This window comes from Carettochelys insculpta, chromosome 3, assembly GCF_033958435.1.
Source record: "Carettochelys insculpta isolate YL-2023 chromosome 3, ASM3395843v1, whole genome shotgun sequence".
NCBI classification, from domain to species: Eukaryota; Metazoa; Chordata; order Testudines; family Carettochelyidae; genus Carettochelys; species Carettochelys insculpta.
The window spans coordinates 208,642,013-208,664,733 of NC_134139.1; the positions used below are offsets into that span (position 1 = coordinate 208,642,013).

The 22,721-nt window shown below is 49.9% G+C and overlaps 1 protein-coding gene across 3 annotated transcripts in view; it reads left to right on the top strand.

Moving 5' to 3' along the window:
• The window catches only part of NUGGC (nuclear GTPase, germinal center associated), a 76,171-nt gene extending 67,972 nt beyond the window's left edge, over nt 1-8,199 (top strand). For all 3 annotated transcript variants that reach the window (XM_074989066.1, XM_074989069.1, XM_074989067.1), the window contains 2 exons: nt 3,675-3,765; nt 7,312-8,199. In XM_074989066.1, the coding sequence (XP_074845167.1) occupies nt 3,675-3,765; nt 7,312-7,370 (150 nt within the window). In that variant the 3' untranslated portion in view covers nt 7,371-8,199. The remainder of the gene's footprint in view (nt 1-3,674; nt 3,766-7,311) is intronic.
• The last annotated feature ends 14,522 nt before the right edge of the window (nt 8,200-22,721 follow it).

Sequence of the window (22,721 nt, forward strand, 5' to 3'; positions counted from 1 at the left end):
TCTTTGTAGCACCCCCTAGTGTTCGGGCGGTCCTCGGGAGGAAAGCCGGTATGGGAGGGGTCTGTATCTTATAATCGAGGTTTCCAACAAATGATTAACAGAATGAATAAAATCACACCCACTAGAAAAACCACCACTCCCTGAGGGGTTTCCAGGTCCCAATCATTTGTTCAAATGACCCAGGGATTGGGGTTTGTGTTATTCATTAAACCCTTATAAATTAATTTTTAGAGGTAATAAAATTCCTAGTATTTCTTAATGATTAAACAAGGTAACTTTATTGAACTGTTTCAACTTATTTAATAAACTGTACCTTTTACAGAATAATCTGTGCTTGCTTATACTTACAGTTGAATACTTTCAGTTCCTATGAACGTGAGAAGTAACATATTATATGCAGCAGATACGAATGCCAAGGCCTTAGTTACGCCTGGTGCACCAGGGAAGGTGGTTAATCGGGTGATCAGTCCATCAACTGGCGTGGGGAAATGCGTGCACTTTACCTCCCTGAGTCCCGGTTGGGCGGGGTCTTATATACCCCTGAGGGCCCCCCCCCTCCCACCAGGGATGGGGTGATGGAAACGTGCCAATGAGGGGAAGCAATTTGGGTGACATGCTGTGGTTTTGCTTCAAGTCCCTAGAGACTGCTAGCAGGTGCACAGCTCTCCTTTTTTGGTGCCAAAATCTCTAGGTCTCCTGTCATTAGGAAGTGGTAAGGGGGCCTAGGCCGAGTGTGCGGCAATGCCTGCCTCGCAAGCAGGGCCAGGCCAAATGCAGACACTAGTTCAACAGTCTTTAATCAAACTTTTAAATTTGAATTTGACACTGCAACCAGCAGGTACTGATGATATTGTGATACTGATATTAGGGCTCCCTAAGTCGAGCTAATGGTATTTACGGTGAAGACAGTCACATGGTAGTATCCAGCTAATGGCCTTAAATTCAAATTTATCTCCTAGTGGAGATGCAGCCTGAGAGTTGCTATTTGGTCAGTACAAGATCTCTTGCTTCGGGAGCCGGCCTGTTCTTCCCTGAGCTGTCTATTGATTTCTGTCTTCATTCTCGCCGAGAGACTCCTATTGAACACCTTTCCTGGAACAGACAGTGACGTGATGCCCCTCCACTTCTTGCATTCCTTCAGGTTGCCTTTCTCTGGGAGCTTGATAAGGTAGCCATGTTTCCAGTCTTGTGAGATCTCTTCCATGTCCCAAATTTTCCCAGATAAACTATACATCATGTTGACTGATGTCTCCCTACCTGCCTTGATTGCTTCTGCGGGGATGTTGTCTGCACCAGGTGTTTTTCCACTTTCCAGCTGGGCAATGGCTTTTCTGATTCCATTTTTTGTAGGTCTGCTGTGGTATATTTGCAGGTGGTAACTCCGGAGGTTCCATGTGGGCAGCTCTTCAAAGTGTTCCCTCCATCTATGGAGCTGCTCGCTTGGGTTTGTTAGCACACGCCCCTCCTTATCCTGCTGTGGCTGATCCACTGTATGCCATGACCCAGCTAGCTTCTGTGTGATACTGTGGAGCTCTTTCAGGTTCCTCTGTCCTGCAGCTTGTTCGGCTTGTTGTTCCAGGTTTTCCACAAAGTTCTTCTTGTCCCATTTTACAGCCTTTTTATCTTCTTTGTTGGCTTCTGAATAGCGTCTCTGAGCTTCCACCTTGGCTGCTCTTGTTTTGCTGTTGTTGACCGCTGCTCTTCTGTCACTTTTCTCAGAGTTTCTGCTGTGATCCATTGTTTGTGACACCTTGGCCCTTTCCCAATGTTTTATCACAGGTCTCTTTCCAGGCTGTTTCGGTGTGTTCCCAAATTTGTTCCATGGTAGCATCTTTCGGGATGAGGTTTGCCAGAAGTGCGTATCTATTGGACAGCTCCACTTGGAAACTGTCTCTTGTCTCTAAATCCTTCCGCTGCTCTGTGTTCTTGCCCACCCCTGCTCCAGCCAGGATGTTGCAGAGTCCCCATCCTCTGCTCTCCCTCTTCAGGAGTCTGCAGAGCCCCCATCCCCAGTGCTCCACCGTGGGGCAGCAGCCCCCATCAGTGAGGAGCCCTCACATGGGACAGCAGTCCCAGAGACCAGTGTCCCCTATTTGCCATAGGGCAATGTGATCATCCTACCAAGAAGTGATGAGTGACTAGGGAAAGGATTGCAACCGCTGCTGTCCTTGAATTCCGAGCAGTGCGCTGCAGAGAGATCTTGTAAGCCTTAATCGCCGAGATGGCCTGCTCCCAGGCAGCCGTACCGTTACAGAGCATAATGACTCTTAGCATTAATAGGGTGCCGTTTGTGCCTAATATAGTTCACAAACTCCTTTTTATTGCCTTTAACCTGATGATTGTAGGTTTCTTCTTGTCTCGTGTTGCTTTCTTCCTCTGTTTTCTAGATCCCCTAGCTTCTCATTTTCATTGATCATGCACTTCTGCTTTCGTAGGCAGAGATGCAGATGTAAATACAGCTCTGTGCAGATATACTCAGGTTCCTGCACTTCCCTGTGTTCGGCTTTCTCAGGTGTGACCTTAACAGGCAGTTCTACTCTGAAAAACAACTGTAAAAATAGCATCGTGAACATCACTTGTACTGTGGCCCCTGGGGAAGTGTGCTCCACCTACAAACGCAGGGCCACAGCTCTGGACATTCCCCTTAGGATCTGTAACAGCAACGAAGGGTCCTGTGGCACTTTATAGACTAACAGAAAAGTTTTGAGCATGAGCTTTCGTGAGCACAGACTCACTTCATCAGATGCTGGTCTTGGAAATCTGCAGGGCCAGGTATAAATAAGCCAGAGCAAGAGTGGGGATAACAAGGTTAGCTCAGTCAGCAAGGTTGAGGCTTACTACCAGCAGTTTGATCTGGAGGTGTGAACACCAAGAGAGGGGAAGGTGCTTCTGTATTTAGCCAGCCATTCACAGTCTTTGTTTAAGCCAGAGCTGAGGGCATCGAATTTGCAGACGAATTGTAGCTCAGCAATTTCTCTTCAGGACCAGACTCCAAAGAGACATTGCTGAGCTACAATTCATCTGCAAATTCGACGCCCTCAGCTCAGGCTTAAACAAAGACTGTGAATGGCTGGCTAAATACAGAAGCAGCTTCCCCTCCCTTGGTGTTCACACCTCCAGATCAACTGCTGGTAGTAAGCCTCACCCTTGCTGACTGAGCTAACCTTGTTATCCCCACCCTTGCTCTGGCTTATTTATACCTGGCCCTGCAGATTTCCAAGTCCAGCATCTGATGAAGTGAGTCTGTGCTCACGAAAGCTCATGCTCAAAACTTTTCTGTTAGTCTATAAGGTGCCACAGGACCCTTCGTGGCTGTTACAGATCCAGACTAACACGGCTCCCCCTCCGATACGTGGCACCCTTAGGATCTGAGAGTCCAGCTGGGTTCTTTCCTTCCGGCCCTTCATAACCAGCAATAAAAGCTCTGCAGGGCCAACTGGGCCCATGTTACACCCATGCAGCCCCACAGCCTTCACCTGCTGCCCGCAGTGGTAGTGGGTGACCCATTGTTGCCATTGCATAGGTGTGGCTGATTGTGATTGGAACAACAGACACTTCAGCTGGTGCTGCACCACAGGGTGCCGACTCTGACTCCCTCCCCTTTAGCTGGGCTGGCTCCCAGGAGCCAAAGTTTGTGAGATCCCTTCCTGGCTCACATGCTGTGTTTGCTGCAGGAGTACATCGTGGGGAAGCTGAAGAAGGACATTTCCACCATGCTGAAGCTTGCCTTGTCTCACCGGGAAGAGCTGCCTGAGACCCTGCCAGGTAGAGTACAAAAAGCAACTCCATGTGGTGAACCCCTGCTGTCTGCTGGTGGTGTGAAATGATACAAGTTCGAGAGAACGTGAGCGACGAGGGAAGACTGAAAGAACTGAGCTTGTTTAGTTTAGAAAAGTCTTAGAGGGAACATGATGGCGGTTTTCAAGTACCTCAAAGAGGGTTACAAGGAGGAAAGAGAAAAATTCTTCTCCTTGACCTCTGAGGACTGGACAAGGAGCAATGGGCTTAAACTGCAGCAAGGGAGGTTTAGGTTGGACATGAGGAAAAAGTTCCTAATTGTCAGGGTGGTTAAACACTGGAATAAATTGCCTGGGGAGGTTGTGGAATCTCCATCACCGGAGATATGTCAGAGCGGGTGAGATAGACACCTGTCGGGGATGGTCCATACAGTGCTTGGTCCTGCCATTGGGGCAGGGGCCTGGACTTGACGACCTCTTGAGGTCCCTTCCAGTCACAGTGTTCTATGATGCTATGACCAGGGGCTCAGGGGCTGAAGCCAGCAGCAGCGGTCTGGCCCCCCTGCATTCACCGTCAGCAGGGGAAGAGGAGCAACATGGCCCCTGCTCGCTCTGCTCCCCTGCTGCATTGCTCCACTTCCCAGTGACGAGTGTGGGGGCAATCCCCCTCCCCACCCACGTGCTGGGCCGGGGAGAGCAGCGCAAGCTGGCTTTTAATTTCAAAAAGGGGAATTACACTAAAATGAGGAAGCTAGTTAAACAGAAACTAAAAGGTAGAGTAATTAAACTAAAATCCCTGGAAGCTGCATGGAAACTGTTTAAAGACACCATACTAGAGGCCCAACTTAAATGTATACCCCAAATAAAAAAACACAGTAAGAGACCTAACAAAGAACCACCATGGCTAAACAGCCATGTTAAAGAGGCAGTGAGAGAGAAAAGGGCAGCTTTTAAAAAGTGGAAGTCAAATCCTAGTGAGGAAAATAGAAAGGAACATAAACACTCCCAAATTAAGTGTCATAATGTAGTAAGAAAAGCCAAAAAAGAGTTTGAGGAACAGCTAGCCAAAAATTCAAAAAACAATAATAAAATGTTTTTTAAATACATTAGAAGCAGGAAGCCTGCTAAAAAAGCAGTGGGGCCCTTGGATGATAAAGATATAAAAGGAGCGATCAAGGAAGACAGTGCCATTGCGGAGCGATTAAATGATTTCTTTGCTTCAGTCTTCACGGCTGAAGATGTTACAGAGGTTCCTAAATCTGAGCCAGCCTTTTTAGGTGACAAATCTGAGGAGCTCACTCAGATTGAAGTGACATTAGAGGAGGTTTTGGAATTAATTGATAAGCTGAATAGTAACAAGTCTCCAGGACCAGACGGCATTCACCCAAGGGTTCTGAAAGAACTCAAATGTGAAATTGCGGAGTTATTAACAGTGGTTTGTAACCTATCCTTTAAATCCACTTTGGTACCAAATGACTGGAAGACGGCCAATATAACACCAATATTTAAAAAAGGCTCTAGAGGAGATCCTGGCAATTATAGACCGATAAGTTTAACATCAGTACCAGGCAAATTAGTAGAAACACTAGTAAAGAGTAAAATTGCAAGGCACATAGAAGAGCACAAATTGTTGGGCAAAAGTCAGCATGGTTTCTGCAGAGGGAAGTCGTGTCTAACTAATCTATTAGAATTCTTTGAAGGGGTTAATAAACATGGGGACAAGGGGCACCCAGTGGACATAATATACCTAGATTTCCAGAAAGCCTTTGACACGGTCCCACACCAAAGGCTTTTATGTAAATTAGGTGGTCATGGGATAGGAGGAAAGGTCCTTTCATGGATCGGGAATTGGTTAAAAGACAGAAGACAAAGGGTGGGAATAAATGGTAAATTTTCACAATGGAGGAGGGTAACTAGTGGTGTTCCCCAGGGGTCAGTCCTGGGACCGATCCTGTTCAACTTGTTCATCAATGATCTAGAAAATGAGGTAAGCAGTGAGGTGGCAAAGTTTGCAGATGACACCAAGTTGTTCAGGACAGTCAAAAGCAAAAGGGATTGTGAAGAACTACAAAAAGATCTCAGCAAACTGAGTGATTGGGCAGCAAAATGGCAAATGAAATTTAATGTGGGTAAGTGTAAGGTAATGCATGTTGGAAAAAATAACCCAAATTACACGTACTACATGATGGGGTCAAATTTAGCTACGACAGATCAGGAAAGGGATCTTGGAGTTATAGTGGATAGTTCTCTGAAGACATCCACGCAGTGTGCAGCGGCAGTTAGTAAGGCAAATAGGATGTTAGGAACTATTAAAAAAGGGATCAATAATAAGACAAAAGATATCATACTTCCCCTATATAAAACTATGGTACGCCCACATCTCGAGTACTGCGTGCATATGTGGTCTCCTCACCTCAAAAAAGATATATTGGCATTAGAAAAGGTTCAGAAAAGGGCGACTAAGATGATTAGGGGCTTGGAAAGGGTCCCATATGGGGAGAGGCTAGAGAGACTGGGACTTTTCAGTCTGGAAAAAAGGCGATTGAGGGGCGATATGATAGAGGTATATAAAATCATGAATGGTGTGGAGAAAGTGAATATAGAAAAATTATTTACCTTTTCCCATAATACAAGAACTAGGGGACACCAAATGAAATTGATGGGTAGTAGGTTCAAAACTAATAAAAGGAAATTTTTCTTCACACAGCGCACAGTCAACCTGTGGAACTCCTTGCCCGAGGAGGCTGTGAAGGCCAGGACTCTATTAGGGTTTAAAAAAGAGCTTGATAAATTTTTGCAGGTTAGGTCCATAAATGGCTATTAGCCAGGGATAAAGTATGGTGCCCTAGCCTTCAGAACAAGGGCAGGAGATGGATGGCAGGAGATAAATCACTTGATCATTGTCTTCTGTTCTCCTTCTCTGGGGCACCTGGCATTGGCCACCATCGGCAGATGGGATGCTGGGCTCGATGGACCTTTGGTCTGACCCAGTATGGCCGTTCTTATGTTCTTATGTTCTTATGGGCCACGTTGCTCCACTCCTCCCATCACTGTTGCGGGTGCCAGGCCCCCTTCTGCTAGTCTGTGCCGAACCCCCAGAGACTCTGTCCACCAGCTGCGTGGCCCCTGGCCTCTCCTGCCCGTGGCATTTGGGGAGCAGGTGCCTCCTCATGCCCCCATGACACCCGAGTGACAACATGGAGACCACTATGTGAGCAGGAGATGCTCTGCCCTGGCAGAGCTACTACTACTCGTTGTGGACAGTTTATTCCATCGGCAGGAGACCTGGGTCGCTGGATGATCTGCAGTGCAGGCATAGTCTGAGGGGGTGATAGCTTCACAGAAAGCAAGCAGTCCTGTAGCACCCTACAGACCAACGCATTTATTTTCTATGGGATGAATACACAAAGGTCCAACTCCAGCAAAGCAATCAGATACACAAAGGGTAACTTGATTTCTCTCCTTCGTGTGGCGGGAGAGAACCCTTTCCTTACTACAAAATCAAGGGAAACAGACTTTTTTTTTTAAAAAAAGAGGCATCTAACCATGTTTCTCTCTCTTGTTCTTCTCACAGACTTCCAGAATGAGTACAAAGAAATTGAACAGATTCATGGAAAGCTGCAGAGAATGTGAAGTTCTTAAAAAGAGACAACAGGAATTCTTTTTAATAAAATCTATGTTTTAGAGATCTGTTTTCTGTAATTGTGTGGGGGTGTTAATGGAGCTGTTTCAGCGAATTATTGTCTCTTGTTGAAGAGTATTTAAACAGAAAATTTAAAAGATATTTGATTGCAGTATTAATTATGTGAGCATGAAATATAGGTGAAATGTCCCATCATGCTGGGCTGAGACTGAACAAGCTACACTCATTTTAAGAATCTGCAGTGCATTTTAGTGTTAGTTTGTAGGGGGATAAAGCTGCTTTTGTACTTTTCTTAGTTAAAATACTTTGTTTGGGGATTTTAATTCCAAATCATAGAATATGCAAAAAGCCCAGCTTACTAATGGAGGGGTCAGTAGTATACATGTCAAAGGCAAACTTGGGCATTGTTTAGGAACAGAACAAAAACTGCTCAGGAAATTTTTTTTTAATTGTTGTGTAACGTGCAGGCTTTTGAGGAAAAAAAACCCAGCCTATGTTGTTAATTGCTAAAAACAACCACTCATAAAGCAAGTCTGTTTTATTTTCTTGTGTTTTGATGAAAACCAAAATTATTTCTTCATTTGCTAAAATTACTGGCTCATTGAGAAAAATGTGTTGATTGAAAATGTTTTACATTCTCTCAAAAACAAAATTTCAAGGAGGCAGGGGCTTCCGGGAGGAGGGTTTCCTTCCGGAAAACCATCATGGGCCGCACGTCTGCACTTGTATTTTGGAGTCTGGAAGAGCTTCTTCCGGACTCCGAATCATGTGCCCATATGCTAACGAGGCATGGGAAATTTACATCCACACCTCATTAGCATCTTCTGGATGGCTCATTACCATGCCGCTTCTGGAAGAGGTGGCGTGTGTATAGCTTATGTTGGGAAGCGATGGGCAATCTCAGGCCTCTTCTGGCTTGTACCTGTGGGCTGTAGAAAATATCTCTCTGTTCCTGTGTGACAGGTTTAATTACTGGGTAATGTTGCTAAATTCTGTAGTGCTTTCAGAAGGGTGTTGATAAGGGAAGCTGCTGGTCATCTAACCTAGAGGGAGCTGCTGTGTGAGCTGCTTTACTGTATGCGGTGTGGAGTGTGCTTTAGAATCATAGAACACTAGAACTGGAAGGGACCTCAAGAGGTCATCGACTCCAGTTCCCTGACCTCTCAGCAGGACCAAACGCCGCATAGACCATCCCCAATAGGTGTCTATCTAACCAGGTCTTAAATATCTCCAGCAATGGAGATTCCACAACCTCCTTACATAATTTATTCCAGTGTTTAACCACCCTGACGGCAAGGAAGTTTCCCCTAACATCTAATCTAAACCTCCCTTGCTGCAGTTTAAAGCCCATTGCAACTTGGCCTATCCTAAAAGGCCAAGGAGAACGATTTTGCTCCCTCCTCCTTGTAACCCTCTCTGAGGTACTTGAAAACCACTATCATGTCCCCTGTAAGTTGTCTCTTTTCCAAACTAAACAAGCCCAGTTCTTTTAGTCTTCCCTCACAGCTCATGTTCTCTAGACCTTTAATCATTCTTGTTGCTTCTCTGGACCTTCTCCAGTTTCTCCACCTCTTTCTTGAAATGTGGGGCCCAGAACTGGACACAAAACTCCAACTGAGAACTGAGTAGAGCGGGAGAATGACTTCCCGTGTCTTGCTCACAGCACACCTGTTAATGCATCCCAGAATCATGTTTGCTTTTTTTTTGCAACAGCATCACCCAGACAACTCACATTTAGCATGTGGTCCACTATGACCCCTAGATCCCTTTCCGCAGTACTCCTTCCTAGACAGTCGCTTCCCACTCTATATGTATGAAGCTGATTATTCCTTCCTAAGTGAGGTACTTTGCATTTGTCCTCATTAAACTTCACTCTGTTTACCTCAGACCATTTCTCCAATTTGTCCAGATCATTTTGAATTCTGACCCTGTCCTCCAAAGCAGTTGCAGCCGCTCCCACCTTAGTATAATCTGGAAACTCTCTACGCCAATATCTAAATCATTGATGAAGATATTGAGTAGAACTGGGTGTGGAGGGGAAGGTGTGTTATCCCAGGTTACATTGGCTTAATTCATGGAGAGTGGAGCACTGAAGACTGGAACAAGGGAACTCTCGAACTGCAATGTTGGAGCCAAGATGGCCAGTGCCGGGGCCATCTTATGGTTTTCCATCGAGAGGGAAAATTTCTTTCTTCTCCCACAGGTCGTGGGGTGCCACCTGACCAGATGGTCCACTGGAGCAATCAGCCATTGGCTGCTGAGTTCACCAGCATGTCCCAGGCCATTTACACAGTATGCGGTTTGGACGTCTAGGCTTCTGATCTCAATCCCATTGTTCAGCCCAAGTCACCTGGCCAGACGGGCTGCTGGGGTACCAAATTCCTGAGATGTGTATTCGACGTCTGAGCCTTTGTTTAGTCCATCATCCTGGCTGGGGGAGGTGATCTCAGCTCCTATTGCGAATCTCATCACTAAAACCTTTCCAATACAGCTCCAGAGCCAGTATCCATAACTTCCCATACACACAGGACACAGACAGACAAATAACACAGACAGATTGAGGACATCACAAGCTTTCGTTGGACACCTCCCTTGGACCACTTAGCGCGAGATTCGGTGCCACTTATATACAATGGTAACATTCACGACTTCCACATTGAACTTAAAAATCCACTAATGTCACAGTGGGTCAGAGCTTGTCCATCTAAGTCAGCTGTGGGGCCCCATTGGGTTCCTTTAGGTGAAGTGAAAGTATAAGGGTCCTAAGTCCTCAGGCCAACGGGGAGAGGCCAGCCTCCTATGGCAGCCTGACTGACAGCACATGCAAGCCAACGCGGAAACAATCGGATGGTCTGATCATATCACATGAATTCTGTTCCCTGATTGGAAGAGCACAACTCCCAGAAGTCTGAATGCTGCTGTGAACTCTCTTCTTTTTTCATTCAGAATTTATTTTCGGGGAACATAACGAACCGTCGGGGAGGCAGTGCGTTCCAACGGACGCAGCTCTGCCTGGGCCATTAGGAGACTTCTGTGCTAGTTCCGGCTCTGCCACCAGCCTGGTCCATGAGCCTGAATGAGTCACCTCTCTGTACCTCAGTTTTCCCAATTTTGTGAGCTGCTTTGATAGATCCAAAGGCCAAAACGGAGAGTTGTTATCATGTGACCTGCTGTGTAAGACGGGCCAGAGAACTTCCCACAATTAGACCTGGAGCAGATCTCTTAGAAAACTCCCAATGTAGGTTTCAAAGCTGTCAGTGCGGGAGAATCCACCACAAGCTTTGGGAAATTGTCCCAGCGCTGAACGACTCTAAGTGTTGGGAACCTCGGCCTCACTTCAAGCCTGAATTTGCTTGGGTTCGACTTCCCGCCTTAGGATCATGACTTGCCTTTCTCCGCTAGACTGAAGAGACCACTGCGAAATATTCGTTCCCCAGGTAGGAACTTACAGACTCTGATCAACTTACAACTCAACCTTCTCCTTGTTTCGCTAATTAGATGCTGGTTCTGGGCGTTCAAAAGTGGGGGCAGGTCTCTGCCCTGGGGCTGGACCCTGTCTGCTGGGTGGGGTCTTTCATACTCGCCTGGTTAGTCATATGCTGGATGGCCTGGGGGTTTAGCGCTCTCTCTGTGCACCCCAGAGACGCACTGGGCCTGATTCTGATATCCAGCTGGTGTAAATGAGGAGCATCCCCACAGAAGTGAATCTCCCTGGGGGTAAAATCAGTGGGACGTCGGCTCATAAGAAAGCCGGTGAAATCCCCATCCACACCCCGGTCAAGTTTTGGGGGGAACTCCCAGAACTGCAAGGGGGTCAGGTAGGGTTGCTCTCTGCCTCCGGCCCAGGCCCCAAGGATGTCACCTTTGGGGGCAGCCCCACTGGACAGCCATCTGTGGGAGGTGGGATTGCAGTGGCCTGACTGGAGGGGTCCCCATGGGAGACGTCCAGGTGAGACGAAGCATTCGAGAGGTCCCTGGCATTGCTAGATGGGGACAGTGGGCACTGAGGCTGCGAAGGTGAGGAAGCAGCTGGGTGGGGGCTGCGGCCAGCTGGGCAGGAGAGCGGCAGGAGAGCTGCCTGCTCTGTTGATGGCAGCAGGAAACATTCTTGCCTTGCAATGTCTTCAAATAATGATTTTAGATGGGGAGGGGCAGTGGCTGGAGGACCCAAGCAATGAATCGCGCTGGGGGCGGTGTTCTCACCCGGAGAGGGATCTGCAGGCAGATCACAGCAGCCCTTCTGGAAGCTCCAGGACCTCCTTGTTCAGCCCAGGGGAGGTCGGCTGGCCGTACGCAGGTCGGCTGCTGCCTCTGGCTAGGAAGACAGCGCTCACGGCGACGCTCGGAGGAAGCCGTCAGCTGGTTTCAACCTCCAGCATCTGTGGGCTCCCCTCCCCCTAGCCCACCTGGGCAGCAGGCTGTGTCCAACTGTGAGGCCGGTGACCCTCACCCCAGATCTGCACCTCCCCACACAGCCTGGCCCATGTCCCTCCTCCTGACCTGCAGACTCCTCTCCCACCCCTGTGCCGTTCCAGTCCTGGGCTCCCCACACAGCCCTGTCCGTGCCCCTCACTCCTGGCCATCAGCCCCGCTCCCAGTCCTTGGTCTCCCTTGAGTGGTCATGCGCAACACGGAGAGGTGTGCGGCACAGCGGGGAGACGGACAACCGCCCACAGGGGCCTCGACAGAATCGTGGGAGGGCGTCTGGCCCTGCGGTGCACTCGGGTTATGTCTAGACTGAGGGGTTTTGTCGACAAAGCCCGCGGAGCGTCCAGATTGCCAGGTCCGCAGAGGGCAGCGCTTCCGTCGACAGCCGCACCCCGCTCGCCGTGAGCAGGAACGCCGCTGTCGACAGACAGCACTTGACCAAACGCCAGTCTGGACGTTCCGGGGGCCTTCTGTCGAGAGAAAAGGCCTCCAGAGCGTCGCATGGCCCTGTCTGCTGCAGTTCCGGGTGACCGTTTGCTGATGGAGCCGCCGGGCAGGCCAGCCACTGCCTGTCAATAGAGCAGATCGCTCTTTCCACCCGCCCTGCGGTCTGGACACGGTCGTCGACAGAAGTTTTGTCACAAGATTTCTTCCGACCCAAACTTCTGCCGACGATGGCTCTAGTCTAGACGTGGCCTTTGGCGCTAGCAGCTGAGGAACGTGCGGTTAGATCTGCGCAAAGGGGTTCCAGTAAAGGGGGCCAGGCCACGGACTGTCTGAGCTCCCTCAGTGTGTCCTCGTGTTTGCAGGGGCACTGGCCTGCTCGCCGCAGGGGCAGGGGAATCGCCCCTTATCTGAAAAGGCAGCAGCCCGGATGGGGGCCACTTGGTCTGGGAACTGTGAAGTCTGCACAGCCCCAGCACGTGGCTCAGCTGTGGGGACTGATAGGTGACAGGCTTCTGCCCTCTGCGGCCGGGCAGGGTCTTCCCAAGCGCCTGTGGCACAGCAGCAGGATTCAGTCCAGGGCTGACCCACATTTGGTGCCCAGACACCAGCACAACCACTCCCTGCCGTTAGCCGTGTCCCATGGGGCCCCGCCTGGCCTGGCTCGTGTGACGTCCCGGCGCTCAGCGCTACACCCGGCCTGTGCGGCTGGGCTGTGCAGGAGCTAACGGCGTTTCAAAGAGGGGTTTCCATGGAGCGAGGCCGGGGCCTGCAGAAGGGAGGGAGCTTCCCTCTCAGGCCCGGGGATGAGCAGGTGTCGGTCCCTCAGCCTCCCCTGCAATCCAGCGGCAGAGCTGGAGGCCAGATGGAGGCCGGTGGCCCCGGGGCTCTCCCTGGTCTCCACAGCCATAGGATCACAGAGGAGTTCAGCAAACTGTCCCGCTGCTGTGATGTTGGGGTACCTGAGCCAGGGAGGGGCTGGGATGGGCCTGGCCATGGGACCCCATCCAGTGCTCTGCCTCCACCTCCTGAGGCCCTGCCCCGGCCAGGCCAGAAGCCACAGGCAGGCCATGGTGAGAGGCCCCCCAGGGAGCCCAGCCCTCTATAGGGACCCATGGACCCTTTACGTGCCTTGTGGCGGTGGGCACAGCTGGGCCCTCGTATCAGCCCCCCGGCATTTTCCCACCCTCAACAGGTGCATTTGGGGGGGGGCAACACCCCACCATATCCCCCAACCTGGCCCCAGACTTAGCCCCTGTCCGACGTGGCCAAACCAAGATGGGGCGTTAAGGTGCCCCGGGATCCTTGGCCCAGCCTGGTTCGAGCAATGAGAGCTCTGCCGCATGGCTCAGACCAGCCCCTGACAAGGACATACAAAAGGGACATAAAGGCTACGTCTACACGTGCAGCCAACATCGAAATAGCTTATTTCGATGTTGCGACATCGAAATAGACTATTTCGATGAATAACGTCTACACGTCCTCCAGGGCCGGCAACGTCGATGTTCAACTTCGACGTTGCTCAGCCCAACATCGAAATAGGCGCAGCGAGGGAACGTCTACACGTCAAAGTAGCACACATCGAAATAAGGGTGCCAGGCACAGCTGCAGACAGGGTCACAGGGCGGACTCAACAGCCAGCCGCTCCCTTAAAGGGCCCCTCCCAGACACAGTTGCACTAAACAACACAAGATACACAGAGCTGACAACTGGTTGCAGACCCTGTGCCTGCAGCATAGATCCCCAGCTGCCGCAGAAGCAGCCAGAAGCCCTGGGCTAAGGGCTGCTGCCCACAGTGACCATAGAGCCCCGCAGGGGCTGGAGAGAGAGCATCTCTCAACCCCCCAGCTGATGGCCGCCATGGAGGACCCGTCAATTTCGACGTTGCGGGACGCGGATCGTCTACACGGTCCCTACTTCGACGTTGAACGTCGAAGTAGGGCGCTATTCCTATCCGCTCATGGGGTTAGCGACTTCGACGTCTCGCCGCCTAACGTCGAAGTTAACTTCGAAATAGCGCCCGACGCGTGTAGATGCGACGGGCGCTATTTCGAAGTTGGTGCCGCTACTTCGAAGTAGCGTGCACGTGTAGACGCAGCTAAATAGACCCAGAAGTTATTACTGTGAATGGCAGGATTTTAAGCCAATCACATGAGTTTTTTATTTTGGTGTGGCTTTGCTCCGCCTGAGGTTGGCTGGGTTCCCAGGACAAAGGAGGTCGCATTGATGTACCTTCTGTCATAGCTAAGTTTCATTTCTGCTGTTCCAGGAAGCGAAGGAGGAGGCAGCAGCCACCCAGAGGCAACGGAGGTAGAAAAAGGTTGTATAAATTCATATGTTTTAAATGGACTTGTGTTTATTTTGGGACGGGAGGGTAACCTTGGCCACCTCTGGCTGATACATGTGGGGTGTATGTGAAATATTTTTATTCCTGGATGAATGACACCTTTTGTTAAAGTGTCTTGATTCTTCAGTGCTTTGAGGAGGGTGCTGGTCAGAGAAACGGCTCCTTGTCTAGCCTGAAGGGAGCTATTGCGCGAGCTGTGTCACTGACGGGCGCATTGCCTGTGGTGTGTCGGGGGGTTCAGGTTGGGGCTCTCATTGGGCTCTTCTCTGTTGTCTGTGGCAGATGTTTCATGCCGTTGACTGAAGTTCTGCTTGGGTGTGTCTAGTCACTTTAACAGTCATGAAAACTTCCTGGTTCCTTGTAAGCTGTGGGTGCTCCGACCCCCTGGAAATGAGCCCTTCGATGTAGGTGCCTTCCTGTGGATGTAGGGGCCTAATTTAGGAACATGAGAACTGCAAGCCCGGAGCGGACCAGGGTCCATCTAGACACGGGGTCGGCAACCCCCAGCATGTGTGTCACACTTGGTACACAAGCTGCTTTTCAGTGGCATGCGGCGGGAGCTCAGCTCGGCCTCCCCCTTCCTCCTGCCCAGAAGTGGGGGAGCCCCCCCCATGAGCCAGTCTACAGAAGGGCATGCACCTAGGCTGTGCACCTGTGCCACCCCCCTCACTTCCTATCCCCTCATATTGGTGCCATCCAGCCCCTCCTGTGCTCTGTGCTGCCCCGGGACCCATAGCCCAGTAAGTCATCATGCGGGATGGGGTGGCTGGGGGGCACTGTCCCAAGAGGGACCCTGGTAGGGCGGCTGGAGTTATCTGGGGTTCTGGTCCCACAGGGCTGTGCACTTGGGTTCTGTGGCACATCCAGGTGACTAAGCTAAGGGTGGGCAACCCCCAGCCCCGATTTTCTTTGGCACACAGGTGGGCGCTCAGCCCTGCCCCTCTTCCCTACTTGCAGCCTCAGCAGCTCTCTGCCTGGAGTCACAGGCGGCCCTATTTAAAGCCAGTGGGGGTGGCCTGCCAGATTGGCTGAGCCCCTTAGCCCCTAGCAACCTCTGTGGCTGAGTCTCCCTGCTTCAGCCGCACCAGAGAATGTGGGATAAAAGCAGTGTAACCTGTGTTAAAATCCTGGATTTTTTAGACCTGAATGAACGGAGGTTAAAAGACCAAAATGGTAAAGCTCTGCAGCTTAGTTTATGTATTAAAGAAACTGTTGTAAATAGGACTATTAGGCTACGTCTACACGTGCACCCAACATCGAAATAGCTTACTTCGATGTTGCGACATCGAAATAGGCTATTTCGACGAATAACGTCTACACGTCCTCCAGGGCCGGCAACGTCGATGTTCAACTTCGACGTTGCTCAGCCCAACATCGAAATAGGCGCAGCGAGGGAACGTCTACACGTCAAAGTAGCACACATCGAAATAAGGGTGCCAGGCACAGCTGCAGACAGGGTCACAGGGCGGACTCAACAGCCAGCCACTCCCTTAAAGGGCCCCTCCCAGACACAGTTGCACTAAACAGCACAAGATGCACAGAGCCGACAACGAGTTGCAGACCCTGTGCATGCAGCATGAATCCCCCGCTGCAGCAGCAGCAGCCAGAAGCCCTGGGCTAAGGGCTGCTGCCCACGGTGACCATAGAGCCCCGCAGGGGCTGGAGAGAGAGCATCTCTCAACCCCCCAGCTGATGGCCGCCATGGAGGACCCGTCAATTTCGACGTTGCGGGACGCGGATCGTCTACACTGTCCCTAATTCGACGTTGAACGTCGAAGTAGGGCGCTATTCCTATCCGCTCATGGGGTTAGCGACTTCGACGTCTCGCCGCCTAACGTCGAAGTTAACTTCGAAATAGCGCCCGACGCGTGTAGCCGTGACGGGCGCTATTTCGAAGTTAGTGCCGCTACTTCGAAGTAGCGTGCACGTGTAGACGCAGCTTTAGTGACTTTAAAAAGTATCACTGGCACTCAGACCGTACATAGAGGTCAAAAGGACAAATTTTGGCACCTTGCCTTGGAAAGGTTGCTGACCCCTGTTCTAGATGCTCTCCCGCCTCTGACAATGACCAATCCCAGCTGCTGCAGAGGAAGGTGCCACAAATGCTGAAGCTGACAACTGGGGAATGACCTGTCCACAGGGAACGTTCTTCCTGACGGCCGTCAGTCAGAGGTCTGTTTATGCCCTGAAGCCTGAGGGTTTCTATCCCTTCCAAACGTCTGGTTGGTCTATTTCATTCTTACCTGTGTCATTCGGGAATTGCACCATATTTATATAGAAGACCAGGCTTTTGTGAACGTTGCTGAGATCTGGGTCCCAATGATACCTTGTGGTAATGAGTTCCAGAGACTCTTTGTGAGAGAGATGGTTAAAAATGGGATTTCTTTGTTACTGGTTTTAAATCAGCTGCCGTTCACGGACCTTGAATTTTATCTTGCTCTTGAACTTTGGCAATGAGAGAAAAGTTCCCCCTCCTCTTCTCTAGTGTGGAAGTATAACATTGTATAAGTATAACGTTGTATAAGGGGACATGCTGGATACATTGTATATGAGAGGGCATGCCAAAACATGTTACAAAGTATCTGAGGGAGCACACGTAGGGACAGTTAGCTTTTGAATGGAGAAGCAATTAAGATGGAGCCAGCACGTCTAAGAAGCAGGCATCAGAATGGAAGGTGTGAAGGGCAATTAGTTAAGTTAACTGGAAGCTGTTAAAGGAGATTGTTAAGGGTGGCAGGTAATTGAAGATACGTGACTGGTCTCAGGGATCTCGAAGGGTGGTGACTAAAATCTTTTTCTTCTTTTGTCTATAACTTCTCTGTAACTTGTTCTCCAAAAAACTGTATAAATTAAGAGACACAAGCCCCACTCGGGGGGCTCACTTCTAAATGTATTAGCAGAGCGGCTTTGCTAATAAAACAGAGTGGTCTGATAAATTGTGAGTCTGAGTCAAACTTTGACAATTTGGAGGTTCTACCAAGATGGCAAGCGGCTTCGCTGAGGCTGTGTGATCCCTGACTGCCTTGCAGGACGATCGTGGCAGCCGGCGCCTGGACGCTTAGTCCAAGCGATCCTCCACAAGACAGAAAGGTACACAGCAGCAGCGCAGTCTACGCCATTGAACTTGTTGGTTCCCACTCTGTTCGGGTAGGGGTCTTTGGATCCAGCTTCTGGAATCAGACGTCTCAGGTAATTATTATTTTTGTGCTTTAACCGGTTTGAGGACTGTCTTGTCTTTGTGTCTATCCATCTTCCCTGTGGGGTGTGTGTGAATCTGGGAGCCATCTCTGTCCGGAGACTGGCTGACCAAGGGGTCCCCGTCCCCACGGTCTAAATAAGTGGAATCTGCACAGCTGCAGCCGCACCACACCTTGGGTATAACCCCTGGTGTGAAAGCAAGGGCAGTTGAGGCAGTAGCCTGTGGGCTCCTTTCTGTGTGTTGCACCGGGTACCGCTCTGCCGAGCCTGAATTTCCTTCTTGTGTGAGTGCTGTGTGAAGTCCTCCTGGATGGGTAATCAGAAGTCTAAGGTAGAACAGTTCCCTAAGGGAACTCCGGCTTATTTTATGTATTTTAGGAGGGGTCCGGACTCTTGTACGTTTCTTGAAAAATGGTCCAAATTAGCTCTAGAGAACCCCCAAATTACAGTGGCCACTGTTAGGTTCTTGGGACAAGGATCGAGTGGACGCTTTAAAAAGCAAACTCGTCCTCCCAAAAACCAAATTGGAGAGAGGAGAAGTAGACTGCTTCATGCAGTGGTGGGAAGAGGCAAATCGTAGATGGACTGAGTCAAAACTCACCTCTCTTAAAAATTCTAGCAAAAAACTAAAAGTTCAATTGGATGCAGTCTCTCCCACCACTAGTCCGAGCGCTCCCCTTTGCCCAGTCCTGTGCAATGATCCGGATCAAACCCGACCCCCACCATACTCCTGCGCAAATAAGAAATCAGAAAAAGAAAAATCTTCAGTGACTACAGATAATGAAAGTGAAGAAGATACCCTCATTGGCCTCGCAGCTCTGCAAAATATTATGAAGAAGAAATCCAAAGCAGACTGCAAAGATTCTCTTGACATCTCTTCTTGGAAAAGAGAACCTGATGGGAGGTTAATGAGAGACTCTGATCAAACTGTTGTGGCACCCTTACTAGTCCTTAAGATGGGAGAAAGTGAGTCCATATGGGATTATAAGCCCTGGACTCGTACGGAACTTTTATCTATAGTTAAAGGTTTTCCCAAACCACAGGAAAACTCTGTCAAATTTGCTGAGGAGTTTCTGTTAATCTGTGAAACCTATGAACCCTCTGAGACAGATCTCCTCCAACTGTGTAAATTGTTAGCTCCTGCCAGTTATTATGAAAAATGGTTGGCTGCCGCAGACTGGCCAGCTGAGGCACGCCACTCAACCATAAAAAGTACTGGCCCAGATTCGGCATACAGAGACCGGTGTATGGCTCTTTGGAAGCGCCTGCATCAAGCCATTCCCAAAGTGTGGTCTCCTAAAACAAACTGGACAGCAATATGTTGCTGTAAGCAAGGGCAAGGAGAAAGCCCAGGCGACTATAGGTCCCGGCTAACTGATATTTTCCTACAACATTCAGGAATACAAGAGCCCGATGTAAATGGGCAGGGGGCCTTGGCACATGCATTTGTTGATGGTCTTCTCCCTGCCACAGGCAGCATGTTAAAACGAATAAGTGTGGGATGGGAGACTGAAACCATGGACAAATTGCTGGCAGTAGCAGAGCATTGCCACCGCACTTTAAAAGGAAAGGAGGAACAGTCCTCCCAAAAGCTAATGGCTCTGCAGATACAGCATTATTCAGGACTAAGCAGACCACACCGGGGACAGGGACGGGGTTGCGGAAGGGGGCGGGGGGCTGGATTAACTGGGGTTTGTAACTACTGTAAACAGCCTGGACACTGGAAAAAAGAGTGTCCAAGACGATCTAATAATTGTATGGGAAATCAAGTGAACCCCCCGCTGGTTCCTCCAGCTGATCCCCAACCCTATTTTTCACCCCAACAATGACGGGATGCTGGGGAACCTCAGAAAGTTTTAGCTCCCTTATTACCTCTGTCCCCTACTGGAGAATGTGTCCTGACTGTAAATGATCTCTCTCTCCCTTTCCTTGTTGATACTGGAGCTTCTCTTTCTACAATCCGCACCACTGACTTGCCTGTGGTTCCCCGATCTGGAGAATCTGTGTCTGCTGTTGGCATTACAGGGATCCCTACCTCTTTTCCCCTCTCAAAACCTTTGTCTGTTCAGGTCGGTCCCCTCTCTGAGGAGCATGCACTCCTCCTCTGATTCCACCCCTGCAAACCTTCTGGGACGGGACTTGCTATGCAAACTTGGCTGTTCTATTTACTGCTCCCCAGATGGTGTCTATCTGCAAATCCCTCAGTCTTCCTTATGTGATTCTGTAGCCTCCCTGCTGTCTGAAACTTCCCTCTCCACTCCGGTCCCTTGCTGTCCCTTAACTCCGTCCCTAGAGCACCTGATCTCTCAGGTTCCTTCCTCCCTATGGCCATCTCACCCATCTGAAGTGGGCCGATTAAATACTGACCCAGTTCGGATTACTGTAGACAATTCCAAACCTCTGCCTCGCCTGTCTCAGTATCCTTTGAATCCTGAGGCAGAGGCTGGGATTGCTCCAGTTATATCTGCATTAAAAGAACAAGGAATTATTGTCCCTTGTTCCAGCCCCTGTAACACCCCTATCCTCCCAGTTCAAAAGGCTGATGGCAAATCGTGGCGATTTGTTCAAGACGTTCGAGCTATTAACCGTATTGTCATACCTTCTTTTCCAGTGGTTCCTAACCCTGCTACAATACTAGCGTCTATTCCTCCAAATGCAACCCACTTTACTGTTGTAGATTTGTGCTCCGCTTTCTTCTCTGTCCCAGTTCACTCTGAATCCCAGTATCTCTTTGCCTTCTCCTACAAGGGCAGCAATATACATGGACTACCCTTCCCCAGGGGTATACAGAGAGTCCATCCTATTTTTCTCAAGCCCTAGCCAGGGATCTCGCTGATCTGGTTTTCCCATCGGGATCCACACTGATCCAATATGTGGACGACTTTCTCCTGTGCTCCCCCTCTCTGTCTGCCTCAGAAACTGATTCACTAACACTTCTCACAGCTTTAGCAAACAAGGGTCATAAGGCTTCTCGCACAAAATTGCAGCTCTGCCAAACCTCTGTCACATACCTAGGCTTCCTTCTCTCCCAGGGCTCCCGTACTCTCTCTCCAGCCCGGGTACAAGCCATCCTTAGCTTTCCCCAGCCTTGCTCTCCACGCCAGGTCAGAAAATTCTTAGGCATGACAGGGTTCTGTAGGCAACGGATTCCCCAATATGCTTCTCTGGCTAAACCACTCCAAGAACTCACTCGATCCTCTGTACCTAACCCCATGCCATGGCCACTTGAAGCAAATGCTGCTTTCATCTCCCTTAAGCAGAATTTAGCCTCTGCCCCTGCCTTAGGGTTACCTAACTGTGACAAGCCTTTTACCCTTTTCTGTCACGAACAATCTGCTTGTGCCCTCGGGGTTCTTACTCAGGAGCACGGTGACAGAAATCGCCCGGTGGATTATTTCTCTGCAACCTTGGACCCTGTAGCCCAGGGTTTGCCCCCTCGCCTACGCGCTGTAGCTGCTGCAGCGCACCTGGTCGAGATGTCTGAGTCCCTTGTCCTCCGCTCTCCTCTCACTCTCATGGTTCCCCATTCTGTGGAAACTCTCCTTCTGCAACGCAACACTGCTCACCTCTCCTCTGCTCGCCTCACTAGGTATGAACTTTTGCTGCTTTCAGCCTCACATATCACTATTAAGCGCTGCTCCCGGTTAAACCCTGCTACCCTCCTTCCTTTACCTAGTGATGGTGAACCCCATGACTGCCTTGCAACTGTCTCTGCTATCACTGTCCCGCGCCCCGACCTTTCAGATGTACCTCTCCCTAACTCTGACCTGGTATTATTCACTGATGGGTCCTGTTATAGAAATGACCAAGGCCACCTTCTTGCAGGGTACGCTGTGGTCTCTCTCTCTCTGAAACCATAGAAGCTGCGCCTTTACCCTCTGTGACCTCTGCCCAGGTGGCTGAACTGATTGCCCTAACCCGTGCCTGCTTTCTAGCTGAGGGGCTCTCTGCCACTATTTTTACTGATTCTCGGTATGCCTTTGGGGTTGTGCACGACTTTGGCACCCTCTGGCAGGCTCGAGGTTTTCTTACCTCTACTGGTACCCCTATCAAGAATGGCCCCTACATTGCCGCCCTCCTGTATGCAGTTTTACTACCGTCTGCCTTGGCAATTGTTAAGTGTACTGGCCACTCAGCGGCAGACACCGAGGTGGCAAAAGGTAATGCACTTGCTGATGCTGCTGCAAAACATGCTGCCACTATAAAACCTTCACCAGAAGCGTTTCTTGGTCCCCTCTCTGTCTCTGTAACGCCACCATCCCTGTCTCATCTCGCTCAGCTCCAGGATTCTGCCCCAGAAACAGAGAGACTCCTGGAGTGCTTTGGGTTGCTCTTTGCATTCTGATTCCCTTTGGCGATCGCCCACCGGTACCTTTGTAGCCCCCCTCTCACTCTACCCGTCTCTAGCCGCCCTGCTACATGGTGTTTCGCATGTCGGCAAGGAGGGGATGGTCTCTGCTATGAGTAAGGCGGGGTGGTGGGCTCCCCATTTCAGCTCCTTTGCAACCCGCCACTGTGCCGCTTGTGTTACTTGTCAAAGCCACAATGTAGGCAAATCTGTAAAAGTAACACAAGGGTTCCAGGGTTTGCCTCAAGCACCTTTCCTACACTGGCAACTTGATTTTGTACAAATGCCAAAGTGTCAGAAATATGAATTCATTTTAGTTATAATATGTCTATTTTCGGGTTGGATTGAAGCCTTTCCCTGTCGCAAAGCTGATTCATTGTCTGTTGCAAAATGTCCGTTAAACCACATTATCCCTACCAAGGGAATTCCTGCCACTTTGTCTAGTGACCGGGGAACACATTTTACTGAAAAAATTGTTCAACATCTAAACCAGGTATTACATGTCACCCACCTGTTGCACTGCCCTTACCATCCACAGAGTGCAGGGGCAGTTGAAAGGCGAAATGGTGTGCTTAA